Source organism: Lissotriton vulgaris, chromosome 7 (assembly GCF_964263255.1).
Source record: "Lissotriton vulgaris chromosome 7, aLisVul1.2, whole genome shotgun sequence".
In the NCBI taxonomy this organism is placed as follows: Eukaryota; Metazoa; Chordata; class Amphibia; order Caudata; family Salamandridae; genus Lissotriton; species Lissotriton vulgaris.
This window is the reverse complement of record NC_141695.1, coordinates 220,930,914-220,953,104: the sequence shown is the minus strand read 5'-3', so window position 1 is coordinate 220,953,104 and position 22,191 is coordinate 220,930,914. Positions and strand designations below refer to the sequence as shown.

General features: G+C 44.3%; 1 protein-coding gene across 1 annotated transcript in view; it reads right to left on the bottom strand.

Annotated features, from left to right (window-relative positions):
• Positions 1 to 19,276, bottom strand: part of NPHS1 (NPHS1 adhesion molecule, nephrin) — a 269,434-nt gene extending 250,158 nt beyond the window's left edge. Inside the window, exons 1-7 of the mRNA XM_086929995.1 lie at positions 19,175 to 19,276; positions 14,826 to 15,023; positions 14,594 to 14,716; positions 14,062 to 14,193; positions 7,859 to 7,940; positions 4,584 to 4,687; positions 3,998 to 4,119 (exon numbers count right to left, since the gene is read on the bottom strand). Coding sequence (XP_086786121.1) covers positions 3,998 to 4,119; positions 4,584 to 4,687; positions 7,859 to 7,940; positions 14,062 to 14,193; positions 14,594 to 14,716; positions 14,826 to 15,023; positions 19,175 to 19,253 — 840 coding nt within the window. The 5' untranslated portion in view covers positions 19,254 to 19,276. The remainder of the gene's footprint in view (positions 1 to 3,997; positions 4,120 to 4,583; positions 4,688 to 7,858; positions 7,941 to 14,061; positions 14,194 to 14,593; positions 14,717 to 14,825; positions 15,024 to 19,174) is intronic.
• Positions 19,277 to 22,191: the final 2,915 nt, after the last annotated feature.

Here is a 22,191-nt window from a genome sequence, read left to right as displayed (position 1 = left end):
TGGTTTATGTATTAGCATTGGGGGCTTGTGGGTTGACTGTTGTTGTATTAACCATTATTCCTTGTAGCTTCATCTTCCGAAAGAAGCAGAAGAGAGCAGTGTCCGAAGAGTCCAGTGTTTTGTCTCCCCCTACTTTCCTTGTTTTGTTCCCTCCTTTCCCTCCATATCACCCTTGTGTCCTAGTGTTTTATAGGCACAGGTGGTGTAAGGGGGAAGGGTTGGGGTTCTCGTTGGTTCCTGGCACTCCTGCGGAAACTGCGACCGGATCCTTACAAATGCCTGATCAGTATTTCTGCCACCTGGGGCTAGATTGAGAGATCTACCTAGAATCTTCACTTCATAGGGGATGGTGGGCAGAAATTCAATGAGATACAAGAAGAGAGATTTATTATTTAAAAAGTAGAATGGAGTGGAGGCTTTCCCATCCTGGCATCAGGCCGTATCCCCCACCTCTAAATCCTGAACACCGTTTGTGGGGGTTTAGCCCCAAATGGATGTATGACGTTATAACGCATACTTTTACCATGCATGCCTTTACAACGCAGTTTTTACATCGCAAACCTTTACAACGCATAGCGCTTTGGGGTGCTGGATAGTGAAAAGTTTAATTTTCTATTCCAACTCCAGTCCCCGTGGACACTAGGGAAGGTGTTTGATAGAAAATTAAACTTATTCCCTGTCCTAGAGCGCCCCCCAGCGCAATGCGTTGTAATGGTTTGCGTTGTAATGCCTGCATTGTAATGGTAGTGCGTTGTAAAAGTTTTGTTGTAAAGGTCGTTCACCGCCCCAAATCTACCCTCCCTATAGGGGGGCAGAAATCACACTAAGCACATTAGATAACTGGTTACTAAAAAACAGAATGGGGTGGAGCCCTGTCTGTCCTGGCATTCAGCTGCACACCTTAAAGCCCCAACAATCTTTCTGCCTCAATGGGGGGCAGATTGGAGGATTTACCCAATCCTGTCTTCACCGTGGGCTATGAGTGGCAGAAAGCACACTAGCCCCTGTGCCCTCCCAGAAGAGAGGCCAGGATAGTGAGTAGCCCACTCCTTTGTGGTCACTTCAAACCAGAGATTTTCCTTAAGGAATTGAGTTCGGACCAGCCGGTCGTGGCATCTCGCTGCACCTCCCACTCTGAAAGCTCCAACTGTTTTTCTGCCCTTTAGGTGGACAGACTGTTGGATTTAAGCCCTCTCTAGTGGGGGTAAGAGCAGAGAGCACACTAGACATCATTGTTTGTTTTATTAATAAGAATGGCATTTGTGCCTCTTTCAACCATTCTTCAAACAGCCGCTACCAGTCATTGGCTTGAGACTTTGTCAATCATGTCTTGCCTCAGCCAGTGATGTATTCTCTCACAGCGAATACTACTGACTATTTGGGTGTATCATTCCACCTCCTCTCCAGTGCTTGCTTTGAACTGCATAAGGGACTACATCACAACTATGGGCCGTTCTACCTGCTGCCCCCCTCTTGTGTGTCTTGCTCCAATGTGGTACCATTGAATGTGTTAGCACAGTAAATCTACATGTATTTGATTCTTCAATACTCTTTTGGAAATAGAGGGCTTAATTTCCTTTGTGCTGTTTTGTAAACAAAGAGTTTATAAATTACTCTAGCCGCTAAGCAAGTGGATGCTACTGCTATCTGCTTTGCACATACACTAAAGACACATTATGTTAACACACTGTGCACAAAGTTTGCTGTATATCCTGCAAAAAGGCTAATGCTAGTGTGGCATATGCTTTGTAAACAGACCGGTAACAGTGTGCCATACACAGCTGTTATGTGCCTTCTGCTTTGTAAACAAAGTGTGGGGAATATGTTTGGTAAACATTTTGGGTTCTGGTCTGTCATTCGATGGGTAAAATCACAGTTGCTGGTCGCCATATGCTTTATAAACACAGAGATGTATGCGTGCCCTCTGCTTTGTAAAAACAGTTGTATGTGTGACATAAACTTTGTAACAGGGCACAAGTCCTAAAAAAAGAATTGGGGGGACTAACCTAGTTAATGAGAATGCAAGTGGAATCACGACATCATGGTTTGTGAGGCGTGTGACATCACAGGAAGTGGCATCACAAGAAGTGACATCAAATATTTAGCCCTCACAACGCCACTCAGGGGTAGCACTATATAAATGCTATTTATTTTGTGCAAATACTGGGATAGATCAACACAAGTGGCATTCTTACAGTGCATGCATATCTCATAAACAGGGACTGAACAAAGTGAAAAGCTGCCTCTCAGGTATGTGTGAAGTGCTAACAAGGTGTGAGCCTTTGTTTCCCCTTTGCTGCATTTGATTCTAGGTGTGAGGCTGCTGACTGCTGCCAGCCAGGAGACTCGAACAAAAGGAGGACTGATGACCCCTCAGATTCGGCCTTTGTTATGGACCCAGCATGAGTCAGAAATAAGAGAGCCCCATCCAATCCCTGCCTGCACGTTGTTGCGGATCAAAAGCAGATAACAACGTGCAGGCGCTGCTGAAAGTGTCCCGGTGTTTGGAAATTACACCTGGACGAATTCAGCATCTTTATCAGTGGGTCCAACTTCTTGGCAAGGCGGACTGCTTCCACCCTGTGAAAAAAGTCGGTGGACGCCCTCCACCCCCGTGTACCCCGACTCTTGCCCTGCTTTGCAAACACATAGTTGCTAGTGGGTTATATGCTTTATACATATGGTGGTGTGTATGCCCTATGCTTTGTAAACACAGGTGCTGCTAGTGTGACCCATGCTTTGTAAAGACCCAGCTACATGTCATGTATTTTAAAAATATAAAATAGTGTGCCATATGCCTTATAAACATTGTGATGTATATGTGCCATATGCTTTGTAAGCACATGTGCTGCTAGAGTGACACATACTTTGTAAACACACAGTTGTTAGTTGCACAGTTGCTTTGTAAGCACAGAGATGTATGTGTGACCTTCGCTTTGTAAACACAGATGCTTCTAGTGTGATATATACTTTATAAACACACAGTTCCTAGTGTGCTATATGCTTTATATACACTGCGATGTATGTATTCCCATTACTTTGTAAACACAGGTACTGCTAGTATGACATATACTTTGTAAACACACAGTTACTAGTGTGCCATATGCTTTAAAAACACGGTGATGTCTGTGTGTGTGTGTGTGCCGTATACCTAGTAAACATGTTGGCACTACTGTGTTGCATGCTTTACGTGTGCATTATACTTTGTTGAAACGATGGCGCCAGTGTTACCAGCCTTGTAAACATAGTATGCTGTGGGATTTGTTATCCTTGATTGTGTTGTATGGTCCTCTCTTAAAACCTTAAAGCCCTGATAACATTTTAACACACTAATAGAAAGCACTGGGGTTTGCATGGTTGATGCTGTGCAATACGATCTGTAAACTCCCTGTTGTTTCCGCCCTGCCATCTGTGTATACATTGAAACTTGTGTTCTCCACAGATAACAGGTATATAAATCACTGGATTCTGAAGTGAAATGTAGTGATTGAATGAAAACATTTGCAATCTTTTTAAAGTTCAGAAAAACTGCAAATCTATGTGCATGGAATGCATCATGCCTCAACAGATTACGAGTTTTGGACCCCCAGAAGTATGTTAAAATTGTCAGGCTTTCATTTTCTTTTTATCATTGTCTACACCCAAAGTGCAGAATTGAATGCATTCAGAATACCAACAGAGCGGAATGACTTCTCACATTTTAGGCATGGCTTTTATGACTTCCTCTCCTTAAAGGTTACCTGAGCAATGGTTTAATTGGCACAACCTGTCCAAGTGCTCAGTGTTTTGCTACCTTACTATCTTTAGTAACCTCTACTTTTTGAATATGCTCAATTAGCATACCATGTAGACCATAGCTGTTCCAACTCATCGGTCTTGATTACTCATATTGTTACCTCCTCTAGAGAAGAGTAGATGCACTGGTTGAAGCAAAATCTTTTTATTGGGACTCTTTACTTATCATTAATAAATCGAGGAATAACAGTCGGGCACTTACCTTGGACCACTGTAGCGTGGCCAGAGGGTTGCCACTGGTGGACGTGCATGTCAGCTTAAGGTTTTCTCCGGCCTTCACTTCTGCCTGGTTGTAACCCTCGATGACAGGAGACTGTGGAGGGACTTTAAAACAAAACAGATATGAATGTTCAAGAGATGATGTGTTGAATGAACTTCCTGTCATCAAAGGGTGGGTCTCTCCACAGTGAACAAAGTAACACCCAAATGTCCTATAAAGCTGTGGTAGTCCACAAAGAAAGATCTTACTACTAAAAGGTTACATCTGAGTAGTGGATCAAAATTAGGAGTTTAGGGTCAAATGCAAGTGTACTTTGCTGGTCTAACAATAAGGCCTCTTGTTGGTCAAGTTGGGTTCCTGTTCATGGCCGCCCCATACTTTTCCCTAAGGTATGACTACCCTCTAATTAGGCACTCTCTTTCTTCATGCCAAGATCTCACCACTATATTTCCTATTTTCCATATTCTGGAGCGCGCTCCCACCCCCGCTTCAGTTGGCTTTCTTGAAATTTGACCCAACTCTGAGTGATAAGTATTGTGAGAGAATATATTATCCAAGAGGTACTCACACAAAACATTCATGATGAAGCCAGCCACAGCAGGAGTGGTGAGAGCGTCATTCCTGGCCCCACACGCAAAACTCTTCCCATTGTCGGAGCTCTGTGGGGTCACCCTGCAATAGCACGAGATGAGTCTTAATGCAAGCAGGAGATAGAAAGTAGGGTAGATTGCTGATGGGAGCTTTAAAAGGGGATAAATTCAGAAGCTGCATATCGGCCACCTCTCAACAGACAGGTTGTGGTGCCGAGGTAGGGAGTGCAGGAATTGTACCAGAGGTAAGCGGGTAGGAATGTAAGGAATGAAGAATGCCAGAGGTAAGCATGTAGTGATGTGAAGAACAATAGATATAAAAGGCAGCGGTGGAGACTTGCCATGGGCCAGTGGTCTTGTCCTTGTGATGTGGTGTGAAGAAGGAGAGACATGGCTGTGGTGATAAGTGGGAAGGACTTTATGGTTGAGGGTTTGAGAATGGGGGAAATATTTGAAGGGTACAGAGAGGATGTGGATTCAAGCTTCCAGAAGTGAGGGCTGAGGCATGAGATGTGGAATGAAAGACATGAGTGGGAAGGGGCTCTAGGCAGGTAGGTAGAGTGCAGAGAGGCAGAATGAAAGGGATTGGATGGTGATGTGTTAAAGAAGCATGGGATGAAGAAAGGAGGAGGAAATGTGGAGTACAGGAGGTCAAAGGTGAACACCTGAAGGCAGTGAGATGGAAGGACAACTTATAATAGTGAGACACTCAGGGTGGAGATATGGTATGAAGAATTGCAAAAAGTGAGGGCCTGGGGAGGTCATGTAAAGTAAAGGATTCTAGAGGTGAGGGTCAGGATAGTGATGTGGACTGAAAGGGGTTTGCCCTAGAGGCAGAAATGAGACAGGTGTGTGGAGGGAATGGCATCAAAGATGGACGGTCATGATGGTGATAGTGTCCGAGAGACACACACACACACACACAAGAGGTGAGGTGCGGGAGCACTGGTACGCAGTGACAATGAGTAAAGGCGAGTGGCTTCTGCAGCATTGTAGAGTGATGGACTAGAGAGCATAGATATGTGCTTAGATGGTGGTGGCATGCTTCCAGCAGGTGCTGTATCTCCAGATATGTGAAGATGTCCCTTGGTCCTGGGACTGCTGGAGGTGTGCTTGAGATAGAGGTGCTGTTCAGAGCAGTGACTGGTATGATTTGTATACAGCAGGCGGGATCTCTTTTCAGTGTGCACACAATAGTAAGACCTCAGGCCACAAAAAACAACAGGTGCATGGCTGTATCCCTGACACTTTCCGTGATAGCACTCATTCTCTTATCGCAAATCTCACAATGCACCAAACCTTATAAACAAACTGTAGATAGCTTCAACAATAAGGAGCGAATCCTTATTGAGCAGCAGGAAACAAAAAACACCCTGTTTGGAGAACATTTGCCAAACGAGGTCTTTACTGTCTCCTACACCAACATCTTGTCACTCAGGGCCGCATTCACAAAGTTTTCCGGTGTATGAGGGTGCCTCACTGTTTACTATTTATGACTTACTCCTCAGTGTATAGTAATGACTCACAACTCCTCGTTATCGGAAACTTTGCGCATTGGGCCTCGAGTCTCTAAATACAAATGTTCATGAACATTTCCTAAGGCTGGGACTGTGTCAGCTGAGCTACAATATGATAATCGTAAAAACAGCTGCCAGAGTCTAGGAACCTCATGGCTAATTAGAAATACTTCCCATTGACGGCCTCTATTGAACCAGCCTGAACACAGTGACTGACTTTTCTTTGCTTCTGCCCACCATTCCAAACACAACTCAATGCCATCTCTGATGGCATCTCTGGCAGCTTCTTCTTCAGGAGGACGATGAGGCTACATCTTACTGTGAACCAAGATGAAGAGCTGGTCCTCCACAAATTGCAGTACTGCAATGGTTTATAAAATCTTCAATAAGAAGAAAATACATTACGCAAACCTAGGTAGGCCGGACTTGGGCAGTGAACCTAATTACGACTTTACATCAAGGGACATAGCAAACCCAGTGATCAATATCTGCATTAGTTCCTCGTTAACAACCATTACTATTCAAATGCTCTGCTTGACTCAGAATGTACTGAGGAACAGGAACCCCTTCTTTGACTATAAAACTATCAAACACTAAACCATGACAAAGACCTTCGGATCCAGTAACACAAATTTGACCACAAACTTGAAGCCTTTACCGGGGCTGAGCTGATATGCCGTGAGTCAACAAGCGAACACGGATGTCATAAGAATAGGATGCATATATTGGCACCACTCTAAACTATCCTTCTTGACTGTCTATAAGGATGAATACTCTAACCAAAAGATTGACCTGTTTTATTTAAAATAAGGCTACTATTGTCACGCTCACTGGAAGTTCCGAAAACTATATCCCTGAAATACGTCTGACATTATCTCCATATCTTTTCGCCCTGAAGAAGTCCTCTGGACGAAACGCCTTGGCTACGCTTTGTATGAAGATTTTGAATAAAAGAAAAAGAAAACTTTAAGTCCTACTGAATTGATCTTTTAAAAATCATTATTTTGTGATATCATTGTTACTGTGTACTGTATGGGAGTGCTGAACCACTGTGTTCTATTATTCTGCATTGGGTATCAAATATGAGGCAGTAAACTAAGTTAGTACATAGGACAATAAAACGCATACTCCACTTGCAGGGCACAGGAAAAGCCAAGGTTTGGTTAGGGGCAAACATAGACTGTTATTAGGAATGTGGTCTAATGTTTCGACTGTAATTTCAATATTGGCTAAATCTTCATGGCTTGAATTCACATCTTGATCACTGCCAAAGAAGTCTAGCTTCTTCTTGGCACTAGTCAAACACATGAAGCTTGTAGGTATTTACACAATGGGACCTGTTCAGACCAGAACTAGCTGAAGAGGGATCTAGTACTGTTCACTCATACATTCATCATCTTAGAGTTCAGGGCAGGCGGTTCTTCACATATCCAGTATTAACAATAACATCTCTCTCATATATTGTCATCTCCCCTGATGCTACTCTGTGCCTCCTCTCCACAGATTGCCTTCACCTCCTTTACACCGCTTGTATCTTCAATGCTGAAACGGCCTTGTTGTGCACTGTTGTTAATGCCAATGTGTTCAGATACCCTGCCAACATATCAACAATGCCCATATGCTCTTAACACTCATGTTTTTATGCCCACGCGTCCCAGATGACATTTATCCCTGATGCCCAAGGGCAGGATTACCCTTCCAGCCCCCCATGGTCAAGAGGTTACAGGTTTTCTCACCTCACCATGGCTTCAGTGTGGGACAGCTTCTCTTTGGAGCCTGCTCGGATGTCAGACGTGACCCCAGAGAGGGCGCTGCCACCTGTGAAAGGAGATTCAGGACAAGAGGATTAAAGGAGCTGTGTCCAGACTCTAGGCTGTAGCTCACTGTAACTCCCCATAGGGGTGGATGGGAAAAGTTACATTTTTCTCATGTTATTTTAAGCAAAACTTTCACTAAACTTACTGTGTTCCATTAAACAGATTTTGCTAATCCTCTCCATGACAATTGTATGCAAGAGCATGCATCGCATACAAATATCGCACAACATACCAGCGGTTACGCTTTTCCAAGTAATTTACGCCTGCAGGAGACTGGTCTGAGAAGAAGTAGCCCTGTATAATTTGTAAAACAATTGCTGCCACAGTCTCAAGAGATTTTCCCTTCAAACAGTCTCCCGTGGGCAAATGTTACATAGAAAAGCGTGAAACCATGGCGGTTCGCCCAATGAGGAACTGAGCTCCAATGATGTGTCCCTAACCAGATCTTCTCTCCACTCAGAGTCATACGCACTTGCAAATTCCCCTGATTTAGCATGTTATCCTTTCGAGTATCCACCTTTCAGCATTTCCCAGCTTTCTGTATCCTTACTCAGCCCTGGTAAGCGTCACCCATCTTGCGTTAGACTAACACATTTTCAAATTCCCCCATCTGTGCATGTTCCAAAATCACTCATGCAAATGATCAGTCGGTTGAGTGAAACTGACTCTTTTGTCCTCAGTGATTGCTCCCTTTCTCCGCAATCATTTTCCTTGTCTCCTCTTACTCACTCTCCTCAAGCCTATCACATAAGCACAACTTATCCAAAGATTAACATGGTCTAAATTGGGAGGGTGGTGAAAAGACTATGCTCAGCCTGCAGATTGCCTGTTTAAGGGCCTAATTCGAAATCAAAACCCACAAAAATCTATACTCCTACACCGGCTCCTATGCACAGATTTATATCTATGAGTTTTGGGAATTCACAAACTCTCATTAGCCACCCGCTCCCCACATTGTTTACCATGCAGGGCTGAAATGGGAATCAAAGGCAGCACTAGAAAAGTTTGTCACATCAACTCCATATTGTACCAAGCAAGCACAGCCCAACTGGCAAAAGTCACAAATAAACAGGGCCAGACTGGGAACCAAAACCGGCCCTGCAAAGTGCTGCGCTCTTTGCCAGGGGCGGTTTTCGGACGATTTTGTTACAGGGCCGTATTTGCAGCTATGCTGCAAAAACGGCCCTGTAACAAAAACACCCCCCAGGGGCCCAAAACCGGCCCCCACCCATGCAGCCACCGGGGGATTCAGGCACTGTCCGTCCCTAACTGATAATGCCTACACCTACATCGATTCAGACGATCTACTAATTGCCCCTGCTCCTGGACCCGGATATCACGCGTCCATCGGCAATATTTATCTTCCACTGGAGACGCTGCCCATCCGTCCACCTACTAAGGCCCCTGGCAGCCCGCCAATTAATCTCGAGCACTCCATCAACATGACAACCCTGTCCTGAAGACGATCCCGACTCACGGGGATCGAAACGCCGTCGACACCACAGCGCAACTCTATGGCACATCTCATGTCTTTGGCTCCAAACAATGTTGAAACTTTGATTAAAATTGTTCAAACTGAGTCTCGTTGAGTGAGCCTATACTGTATATATATTGATCACCTTGCGCCGTTCACGCTGTTCACTTTCAGCACTTGCGTCGTCACTTCTCACTAATTGTATATATCACAACTCACCAAGTGTCTCCGGGTTGTCACATGATTTCCTCTGTACAGTGCTGCCTAACTGTATTTCTATGTGCAACTTCTTTTTAGAATTGGTGAATTACAAGCCCTTTAATTGTACAAGTCTCCTTGTTTCTCTTTTATGTAATGCTGCCTGCATACATTATTGAATTGTCTTGAACTGAAACCTGTTGGGAAACAGTTTTTTATACACTTTGGCCCACATGCATCAAGCATTTTTGGAGTCGCAAACGGTGCGATTCCTTAAAATTGGCCGTTTGCGATTCCAAAAATGCTTTTTGGAATGCATCAAGCATTTTTAGAAATCGCAACATTTTTGCGATTTCTAAAAATGCGATTGCTTTTAAGAAATCGCAAATTTGCGATTTCTTAAAAGCAATGCATGATTACTTTTATAATTGTGAATTCGCAATTAGGGTGTCAAATTTACCGAGTGGTTGAACCACTCGGTAAATTTGCAAAAAGTGTTAAAAACGCTGCAAAAGCATTTTTTACACATTCATGTTACGGACATGTGTGTGCAACATGATGCGAAGACAACATTTCATGGGTGCAGGGGGGGGTCATTTGAACCCCCCTCTCCACCCTTGAAATGCAATCAGGATTTGCGATTTTCTAAGTGCGAATTCGCAATTCCCATTCATTCCTATGGGCATTTTAGCCCATAGGAATGAATGGGAATTGCGAATTCGCACTTTGCTAATCGCATAATATTTGAGAATCGGTAAAAATTGCGATTTTTACCGATTCTCAAATATTTTGAGAAAATGTACATGCATTCCATTTTCCATTTCCTAATTTGCGATTCCCTAAAAATCGCAAATTAGGAAGTGGAAAATGAAACAATGATGCATGTGGGCCATAGAATCTCTATTAGCGCTAACCTCAAAATGAAAATGAAAGTCCACCAAAAGAGCATTTTTGCCATTTGCCATGAAGGGCTCTATAAGGTTCAATATTTAAATCAGGAAATAAGTCTGGGTCCAGAGGGGCATGTAGATTAGTATTCCAGAAAAAGAACTAGTAGGAGAGAATGTGGCCTAAGGGCTTGGTGGTCGACCTCGAAGTTGGAGAACCAGGTTCGATTCTCGGCAGGGACGCTCAACATTCTGTGATTCTGGGCAAATCACTTAATCTGCCCTTGCCTAAAAAAAATGAATGTGTCAGTCTGTAACGTAACTGGTGCTCATATAAAGCACTCTGTTACCTTCGGGTCTAGTTAGCGCTATATAAAACTTCACAAACAAAACTTAACGGCTTCACACGAACTACTACAGAAATTGAATTGTAGGTTACATTGACACTGTGCTTTATAAACCACTGCAAGACCACCTCCTGGCCTTCCTACTCTATTCAGTCTGAAGATTAAGAAGTCTGGAGGAATAGCATCTACTGGATCGAGACCAGCGGCATCATTAGCTCAGGATCCCATGATGTAGATAAAACTTTATTAATAATATTCAAGGTCCAGAGCAGACAGACATTCTGCAAAATCAACTTTCAGTCTTATCATTGACCTAGCAATGATTAGGAAACATTTCCATCTGGCCTCACTGATTCCTCCGGTGTCATGGCTACTTTCACCCTATTTTGAATGTTCTACGGCGAGCTAGCAGGTAAGTGAGATGCCGTAAAACCACAGGTGCTGCACGTGCTAGGTCTTGAGTCTTACATTTCGTCAAAGTTAAATGGCAAGCATAAAATAGGCTAACCCTCTCACCGCAGCTTCAGTAGTTGTTCTGTAAAGTACACAGAGAGTGGGGGCATTTCTAGGCAAGCAGACCCAGGGGTCGGGCGCCGGGAGCAGTCAGGACGCAGGCATGTGCAGACAGGCTTGCCTTTGACACGTCTGCGCACTCATTCTGCTTAAGTAGCATCTCTAGTCAAAACAACTAGAGCGCTAATTTCCAAAATGTCCCCCTCTGGTCAACCAGGAAGTGGGCCGTGTAAACATTCTCCTTCGTAACAATCAGTTCTATTGAATTGATATGGTTCATATGAATGGATGGATAGATACCTGAATGGATAGGTCAGGATGACAGTCTGTGGTCTCTTTGGTTTCTTCATTGCACTATTGGACACAATCTGCCCAAGGAGGCTGTCTCAGGTGGTATGAAGAATGCCACATGAGGAAGATGGTTTGCAGCCATTATCCCGCATTTTTTATCCCGATATTTTATATATTCGAGGAAGATGTCACATGTGGCACGAGATTGGGGTTCTTGGAGTTTGGCTAGATGTGAGTGTATCTCGCGCTGCTCTTAAATCAAGGTCTGGTTAGGGGCAGGGGCGGCTCTAGGCTTAAGGCGACCCTGGGCAGGGAGTGTAGATAGGGGGCCCCGGTGGAGGGGGTCCAGGCGGGGCCCTGAAGAGGGGGGGGGTCAGGGTGTTTGGAAGTGAAACAGAGCTGGAGGCCGCCAAATCCCTGCCAGGGGCCACCACGCAAATATGTATCCATCTTCAGTAGATTTTTATATTAAGGATATATATTGGCGGGGCGGCCCCTGGGGTTTGGTGGCCCTGTGCAGGTGCACAGCTTGCACATGCCTAAGGCCGCCCTTGTTAGGGGTTGGTACACATATGTAAACCGTTGTTTTGTTCCAGCTCTGAAGTGACACCGATGCTAGGGCTGTCTTACTTTGCTCAAGTACTCTAAGTATGGGAGAGCACCCAAATGGCAGAAGTAGGGAAGGTGAATACCCCTCATGAGCCACTGGACCTAGACACTTGTCCTCAGGGCCAGAGGCCCAATCTTTGCTGTGCATTCGTCTCTTAGTTAAGACAGCTTCTTTATCTTTTCCCTCACCATGGGCTGGTGGTGTTGATGCTGCCTTCAGTGTACTCTGCCTTACAAAGAAAAGCATCCCCTTCCGCCAGTTAGGCTACTGGACTCCTAATTAGTTTGGGTTAGAGAATCAGGGCATGCACATCAACATAGGTGTATCTTTTATTGTCCGCACAGGGGTACACAGTACAAGCATGGGGATACTGTAGTATTTATTGATCGTCTTTTTTGCTTGCAGTGCCTTTCCGTCTTTGCATCAGCTAATGGGAGGCTAGCTCCCTTCCTTCCTGACATTCCCCTTTTCTGCTCCTAATTCATTTTTACTCCAGCCCTTCTACCTATGCCAGCTCCATGCCAACAACCTTTTCCCTTCTTTTGACTCCTTCAGTCGTTTTTGTGCTTCCAGGGCATTCCTGCGTCTTTCTACTCCTAAACTCTCTGTGCTCAAGTGCTCTTCCTGCACTAGGCCACTCTCTGCTCAACTCTTTCCTCTTTCATTGTCCTTTCTGCTCAAATATCCTGTCTTATCTGTGTCACTTCCAACAGTGTCCCTCCTTGCTCCAAACTCCTTCCTGCTTATCCCCTTCCTGTTGCAAGCTCTTTCTTCTGCAAGACCATTTCCACTGCAAGAACCATCAGCTCCAAAACCCTTCACTTTATTTTGCTGACTTTTGCTACCTCCAACCAGTCCTCTTCCTGGATCCAGCTATTTCCTGTGCCTGTCTAACCCATACCAGCTTACTACCCAAGGGCCGAATCACAAAGGGCCTCCGCAATCGAGGCGTAGGTCCAGCAGTTGTGGCGGGACCTCAGCAAAGAGAAACTGCAATGCAGAGGTCCTGCCCAAAGTGTGGAACCCCCTGATGGCGTACCCAGGGGAGTGGAAGGGGAGGCACAAGTTTTTTGGTGGCGGCCTACCCCCTGCTATCACCTTGGGACCCCCTTGGGGGTGCTCTCCATGGAAGGGATTATGCTGTTGGTAACGCGGAATGCCCCCACCGTGGCGGAATGTCCGCCCTGGTAAACGGGTTAAACACTACAGGGTCTCACAGGATCCTGCAGTGGAAGATCTCTTTGGTTCAAGGGTGCTGTCTACGGTGAAGTAACCATAGTTTACAATATGGCGTAATATAATGTTGTTTCTGCAATCAACACAGTTGTCCTGGCTTTCTTTTAGCTTGTATACTTCTTAACTTAAGAAAGGGATCTAAACAACGGGGTCAAGGGGATAATGCTTTAATCACTTACCGGTAATTGAATTAATCCAAGTTCAACTCTTGCTTAGATTCCTAAATATCTCCATGCCACCCTGTATGACCTTGCCCACTGTATGTTAATGAGCTTGCTGAATAAACAGGAAGTGAGGAGGTGGGGAGGGACTTTTATGCTTGGGACGGGTGTCGGGAGAGGCACTGAGGCCTCACCAACGTAAGGAATCTAAGCTAGAGATGGACTCGGAGTAATGCAATTACTGGTAAGTACTCAATGCAGTCTATTGCTCCTCTCAGTCTCATCTAGATGTTTGGCTCTGTGGTACCCTGGACCCTTCTGCTTGTGGTCATTGTCTTCAGGTCTCCTGGCCCTCACACCACCAGCTCATTCTCTTCATCCCAGTCACTTTATATCATGACTCACTTTTGGTGAAGGTGATCTCAGCAGCAGGTTTAGCATCCAAGGCGTTGCAGGTCACTGTGTATTCCAGTCCGGCCACCCAGGTCACGATGCTGTCTGCCTGGTACTCCTTCAGCAATGGCGTCTTAGGAGGGACTACCAAGAAGAGAGAGAGAAAATGGGCAGAGTGCTTTAAGAAACAGCACACACTCTCTTTTCCATTCGGATATGGAAAGATAGGAAAGGGGGCAGAGATGTGAGGCAGAGATGGTAGGAAAAAGGGCGCAATAGCAATCGAGGAGACAAGTAGGCAGGAAGAGAGCAAGAGAATGAATGAAAAAACAATACATATTCAGGACTACACCAGGGAATGAAAAGGGCGAAGGACATGACAGAGGATTGGGTCTGTAAAGGTGCTATGAAAGAAGAATAGGCATAGGAAGAAGCAACTATGAAGGTTTACAGGGAAGGGGTGAAGATGAGTCCTATAACGGTGTGACCAGCATTGATATTCATAGGGACTCTGGACAACATAGCGAAAGACCACATTACTCACTGAGCACGTCCAGGAGGGCTGTGCGAGAGATAATCCCATAGCTTGTCTCTGAACGTCCAACCTGGCACTCATATGCCGCGTCATCCTGCAGCTCACAGCCGGTGATCTGCAAATGGTGCTCTCCTGACGATGAGATGGGGGACAGGTCAACGGCATGCCTGCGAACCAAAGGCTTAAATGCCCTTGGACATCTACTTCCTCAGAAAAAAAGACCTAAATGCTATTTTCTTACCTTTGGTAGGGTCTCCAAACATGGTGTATCGAGGAAAGCCAGGAATAACCCTCTCGGGTCCAAGCAAGAGCCCGTTCTTCACCCACTGGACAGACCCAGACGGGTTCTCCACCTCGCACTGCAGGACGACGACACTTCCTGCCACCGCAGTGACATTATTTGGCTGGATTCGGAAGGCCTGCTGCTGGCACCAGAAACCTGTGCAGCAAGAAATTAATAACATTATGTTTGCATGGAAGGTTGGTTGATAGCCATCTGGGTTTGTGTAGTTCAATGATGGATGGTGGAAGGAGAGACAGTCAAGAATTTAGGGCCACATATATCAAACAATTTTGCATTTACAAATAGTGCGAAGAAGTAATTTGGACCGTTTGTGAGTGCAAAATAGCCTTTCAAGATGTAAGAAAGGTTTTGTAGTTGCAATTGTAGCTAATCGCAAAAATAGCAGCCACCTAAAATGGCGACTACAAATAGGGAATGGCAACTTGCGATTCCCTTACCTAATAGCGATCTCCTATTTACCGACTCACTATTTGGTAATATTAGGGAATCGCTAAATCTTTGGCGATTCCTTACAAACATAGACTTTTGGGATTACCAAATAGCGATTTGTTAAAAATCGCAAAATGCTTTTTTGATGTATGTGGCCCATAAACACAATAGTAGCTGGTAGTGTGTCTGTAGGTGATTCTTCAAGAATGAGAATCATTTGTGATGAACTGAAGATAGAGGATAGTACATTACATGGATGACCAAATGACAGGGTAAGTGAATGAGTGAGTATTACATTATATATCACAGCAAATGTTTACAAGTCTGCTTCTTTCCTCAACTCTCCAGCATGTGAAGCACAGACATAGTAGTTGGAGGGTTATGATGCATACATAAATTAAGCATGGAAGATATGATAGATGGGCTCCTAAGGGTTAGCAGAGTGATTGATGACAGAGATGAGTGTTTGGTTCAGCCTGGCAGGGTTGTTGAGTGGAAGGGAGATCTGTATATGAGTATGGGGCTGAGATATGGTTTTGATGACACTGTTGACCATTAGAGCTGGGAAGTGGGGTGTTTCTATGAGGAGAGTGCTGATGAGGTGGTTTTAGTACGTAGATAAAGGTTTGTTTTATATAGTTCTTCATACTACACTTCTGTACTTTGAAAGTGCTGTTAATGACAGGTTTTACTACTGTCCAATTTGTGGTACTTAAGTTACTAACCTCTGAAGGTGGGAATGCTGAGTTGGCCTGGCTGGGAAACAAACTTGTGACCTTCAGATAATCACATTTACCAGCAGCAAGTGTTCACCAACCTGAGCTATTCAACCAGCTCAGAAGGTTTGTGTGATGGAGGTTTAAATACGTCGATGTGGCTGCTACGATTGTTGAATACGCAGGTCAGAGAAGATGTGTGAACTAAAGCGTTTGATTTCATGTTATGCAGATATGTAGAGCCCTCTGTCACCTGGGAGGATGCCTAGGGACTGAGCAGGTGTGAGTGCAGCCACACCCAGGGTCTAGAGGGACTACTATAAAAGCCAGGTTTTCAGCCTCTTGTGGAATAATGGGATAGTGTGGGAATAGGAGAGTTGGATGGAAGAGCATGGATGAGTGAAGGAGGAACAGCATAGATGAGTGAAGGAGGAACAGCATAGATGAGTGAAGGAGGAACAGCATAGATGAGTGAAGGTGGAACAGAATAGATGAGTGAAGGAGGAACAGCATAGATGAGTGAAGGTGGAACAGCATAGATGAGTGAAGGAGGAACAGCATAGATGAGTGAAGGAGGAACAGCATAGATGAGTGAAGGTGGAACAGCATAGATGAGTGAAGGTGGAACAGCATAGATGAGTGAGGAACAGCATAGATAAGTGAAGGAGGAACAGCATAGATAAGTGAAGGGGGAACAGTGCAGGACTGAAGACGTAGGTAACGGGTTTCAGTGGAGAAGGGTTGGGCAGGGCTCATCATTGCTGGATGACAGAAGCACTCAGTGTTGGAATGGAATGCCAAGTGCAGGGCTCTGGAAAGCCATCCTGGCCTGCGCTGTGGTGCTCCTCTGTAGTGAAGAGGGAGGCCTTTAACCTGTTTCACGCAGCGGGAGATTCCTGCTGGCCTCCTCATACAAAAGGTCTGGCAAGTTTCCCCCAACTGAGGTCTCTTTATCTTCATATAAGTAGGTCAGTTGAGTCAGTTGTGGTTGAGTCAGAAGTCTCTAAACATGGGTGGAAGATTACATGGTGGAGGCCATTTAGACCTCGTGTGTGTCAATTGAGAGGGGTGGAACACATTGTGTGGAAGTGCACAGTTATCTGCTGATCTGGGAGCTGTCTCTTTTACATTCTCTTTTTCCTGCCCTAATATAGTATTTATGTGCATAGGGTTGGAAGGCCATTAACCTCTGTAGTTGTGCAGAGATTCTACCAGGGAGATCCCAGCGTTCTCCTTCTTCCTGCCACAATGTGCATCTTTGGATAGTGTGGCACACAATCTGGGACCAAATACACTTTATACTTGAGTTGGCTAAATATTCCATCTGGGCCATGAGGATGATATCAGTCTGAATCCCTAGCCTGGGAAGCTGGTAATTAAGGTACCTGGGGATCTCGCCCTGAATTGGGAGCTGTTTTCGGCATCCGGCTAAGCTGCTTGGTTCTGGGGATATTCACCTTTGAACCCTGGGTCTATTGTGTTGGACTTTGTTGGCCACAATCGATTCCCCGGTAGTAGCGCAGCTTATCCCACCACAAAGCTCCAGCCACAATGAACAGTTCCTGAGACATAAGGCTGTGCCTTGCTCCATGGCTGGGATTCTGGTCTACATGCACCAGGACAAGCTGTGGCCCCCAGAGACTAGCGGGTGAGCCAGTGAAGTCCGGTGGATTGCGGCCGCGCCCACTGGGCACTAGACATGACCTCAACACGTGTAAGTGACCATTGTTTGTCAGGTTTGGGTGCACACTTCAGACCTTTCGAGGGGGGTCCTGGGCATTGCTTGGTTCTGCTCAGTTTTGGGGAAGAGATACCAAGCTCGTGAAAACTTCCACTTCCAGCCAACTGAATTTAATAAATTATATATTTTCCAAGCTGCTTAAATCTCTCAAGTGATACATTTTACCTTTGAAAAGTAACCACCAAAACTGGTGGCAATTTGAATTGCAACAAGTAAGCTATTTTAATTTGTGTTGCTCTTTTGGTTGCCAGAGTACAGCAGGCTCAATTCTTTAGGTTTCACAAGAACCAATAAAAACTATTCTCCATAGTTAACTCCCCCTTGGCCCCCCAATGTTAAATCTTCTTTCATCACTTAGGGCTTAACCACTTTATTAGAATTTTTGATCACCGGTGTGGCCAGAAAGGAGCTAGAGAAAGATATTTTTCTTGTTTATCATCATTTTATGTACACTTCATTTTACTCTGTAGTTTGAAGTACTTTTCTTTTTATAAAGTACAGCTATCATGCGGTGTTGCGTTTTACTGTGCACTGAGAGTCTACCCCTCAACACCTCCTTGAGTAAGGCCTCTCTGCCTCACTATCCTGAGGGTCAAGTGCTAAAGAGGAGCACTTGAGTCTCCAGTCTGTCTGGGGTCCAATAGGACTGTTGCCCCCGGACACCAGAGGAAACTGCACCAGATGTTGCGACTGAGGTCAAATGACCCTCCTGGGACTCCACGAGCGAATTCAGTGGAAGTTTTTGGGTTCAGAATCCAACCCCGGGTTTTGCTTGGAAGAACTGGTTGTATTCCTACAGCTAGGTTTGGCATTGCATGTAGTGAAGGGGTTGATGAATGAAATGTGCCTAGAAAGGTATTACGTTGAAGGGTAATAAACTGTACTCAGTTTGCTCACGGGGAGGCTGGAAATATTGACAGATCTCCAAAGGCTGTTGCATGGGAGATTTCTTTAAAAAGTGAAAGTCAAACTGTAGTCAGGGGAAAGTGATGCAGGTGAAATAGGGTGAAGTTTGGATGTAGCGGTTCGAGGCCTGCAGACAACTGAGAATGAACAGTGAATGGATCAATAGATGAATGCTTAAAGCTCAGAAGAGCGAAGGGTTGGATGAGTAGCCAGGGCGGAGGACAGAGGTGGGATAATGGATTCACCGAACATGGCACTGGCTACAAGGATCTGATCAGTGGATTAGGTCGATAAAACTTTGATTGATGGAGCTGAGAACGCTTCCATGGAACATGTGAGTACAGTGATATTTATAAAGTTAATGGTGGAATTAGAAAATGAATAATGGGATATTTGTTGCTTATTAAAGGATTTCTGGCACCGTCAGAAGGAGGCACACATTTAGGAAGCAATGTTGTAAAATGTGGATTATATTTCCTTCACAGAAGCCTCACCTCTGAACCACGAGCAAAGCAGGATCGCGAGGAGAGACGCAGACTCCTGTCTCAGAGTCCATTGGATCTTGGAGCCCATTCTCCGGCCTGGGAGCTGACACCTGTCAGGGGTTAAAAGCAGATAAAGGCCTGACAACAAGATCCAGGGAAGGAGTGAGACAGCAGAGTGTACTGGGTACAGCAGAATAGATACATGTCAGGGCAGTGCACAGGCGAGAATCACAGCAGCTCGTGACTGTGGTTTGCAGTATAAGGTAGGGCTGAGACACTTATGGCTTGTGCGCAGGAGACAAGCGTCAGGGTAAATGCAGCTTAAAACAAGGAAAAAGACAAGGAATTAGTGAAGGGGCTGAAGGCATCAGTACATTACTGAAGAGGTGGTTATAAAAAGCGTAAGGCATGCATAAACGTAATAGTTAAAACCCCTCATTGCCTACTAGATGCACTCTACGGAATAGTGTTGGATACAGCTTCTGGCCTGTTTATATACTGCAATATGCGGTTACAAAGAGCTTTAGGCCAGTGTGTACAGTACACACTGGGGGGTGAAACAGTTTCAGACCTGTGAATATTAGAAGATAGGAAAGAAATGAAGCTTCACGAGTATGATGGGCTTCCCTCAGCAATGCAACATAGAGAGATGTCTCCCCTGTTCGATAGACTACACTAGGGACATGGCTCTGATTTAAGAATGTTACTTTGACGAAAGGAGAATATAATACCACAACCCTAACTTTAGTGCAACTCTGTTTTCATCCAAGTGAATGTGAGATTCTGGATTATTAACTGTGTAGAGAGCAAGGTATGGGCTTCCGCAAAATTAGTAAACCTGAGCCACTTTAGGTAAATCCAGATTGACTGAGAAAACCTGGGTTTAGTCCTAGTAAAAATAGCACAAAGCAGCAGACCTTTCTTCAGAGAATGCCATGAGCGCGTTTTTGCTGTGCCTAATCAATATTAAAGTCAAGTAACCAATCGTAAAATTCTTAGACCAATTTAGCGAAGTGAACAATTAATGGATTAAAACAAGATCAAAGCAAGTAAAATTGGAAAAATGAATGAAGGTATGCGAAGGTCACGTGAAAAAGCGTACAAAGAATGTAATAAATAGGGTGTTATGTCAATTTTATTCTATGTGCATTACTGAAAGCAGCCACCAGAGACCGCTCGGGCGCTAAAAACAGAAATTATGTTAACAGCAGACTGCTTGCGCACCACCTGAGCAGGGTAAGGTTAGGTCAGTTACCATGCCGCTGTTACAGTGGCGTACCACAAAACAAGCATTTGTAATGCAGTTGGTCTCGCATGTGTGTAAGTTAGAGCTATAGGCGTTGTAAATGACAATGTTTTTTAGTTATTCTTTTTGGTTTGTAAGCATCTTACACTGCTGTTCTGTAACGTGAAACAAAGGCAAAGCCAGTAGGTCTGGCCTATCACTTACAGTGCCTTGATGTTTCCATCCATGCTCTCACTCATTCATCTGTACATTGAATTCTCACTGATCATCCATGCAGTCAGTCAATCATATTGCTTAGTAGTGACAGAAGAACAAGCCAGAAGAGAATGCAATTAACAACAACATATTATAAAACCACGTGGCTTCCCTCTTCTGCATCACTTTGGATTGTTGAAGCAACAGAAAAGCAGCAAAGGTGCTGCCCAAGCTCCAACACAACGCACACACAAGAGTTACTATAGTGTCAGCTTAACATGAGCCAAAGCGCAGTTTTAAGGCATCTGCCGTTTATGGGTAAATTGGTAACACAAACAAAATCCAGCTTAAAATCCAGCATTGAAGATGGCGCTTTGTGTTTCACGGGTGAATTGTAACAATGTGTGTAATATGGTGTTCGGTGAATGAAGCTAAAAACTATGCTTTCCCTAGAAAATAGTGAAATTACAAGCCTCATAATGCAAAGTGATATTGGTGCATTGCCTCATAATCAGAGTGTCACGTGATATGAGAGCCCTAGTAGTCATACACAGAAGCAGTATGGCTGCAGGCTAAAACAGGATAAATAAGCAAAAGGTCTCGCAAATATTCGAGTTTGAAAGATTGGTATTGTATATGATAATGTTTATTTTTTTACCTAGGGCAGGTATAAAGAATGAGAACCCAGTACGGCTGATTCTGCCTTTCATGTTTCCGAGATATAGAAAAAGAGCGCTATTAAATGGTAAGAGATATTTAGTTGTCTATTATCAAACAATCTACAGTACCAGGGGCAATTTAAACCAAAAAACATATTCCTATGAAGAAAAGCGTTTTCATAAATCGATAAACAGTGATACTAAAATTTCCCCACCAACCCAGTTTTCTGTAAATGCTCTTAGGGCTCTTACTACTTTTCACTACCATTGACCCCCGGTTTCAGTCATCTTCAAAAAAGCATCTAGATGCTCGAAATACACATCAGAAATTTTTAAGATTTAAGGAAAAGTACTTCAAGCCACATGATCCTAAAAGATTGCGAAATTCAGAAAATGTCTCACATAAGCAATCTAAAACCTTAGCAACTGATACAGCCCGATTCATGAAACGAAATTACGCTTGCAAAGGGCCAGATTCTGAGAATCTGGCCCTTTGCGAGTGCGATTTTTGCATTTGGGATTCATCATCCCAAATGCAAAAATCGCTATTTGCGAAATCGCATATTTGCGAGGAATTGGATTTAAGGAATCTCTAATAGAGATTCCTTAAATGCAATTCATCACCCTATTTGAAATTGCGAATTCGCAATATTTGGTCGCAATTTACCACGAAATCTGACTTCGTGGTAAATTGCGAAAAACGAGTAAAAAGCACTTTAGTGCATTTTTTTCTTTTGCATGTTACGCACACACATGTCCTTTGGACATGTGTGTGCGCAACACCTGTTTGAATTTGCATTTAAGGGGTGCTACAGGGTGTCCTTTGGACACCCCTGGCACCCTTAAAATCGCTATCTTATTTGCGATTAGCAATTTGCTAATCGCAAATAAGGAATCAGTAGGAATCGCATTTAATTTTGCGATTC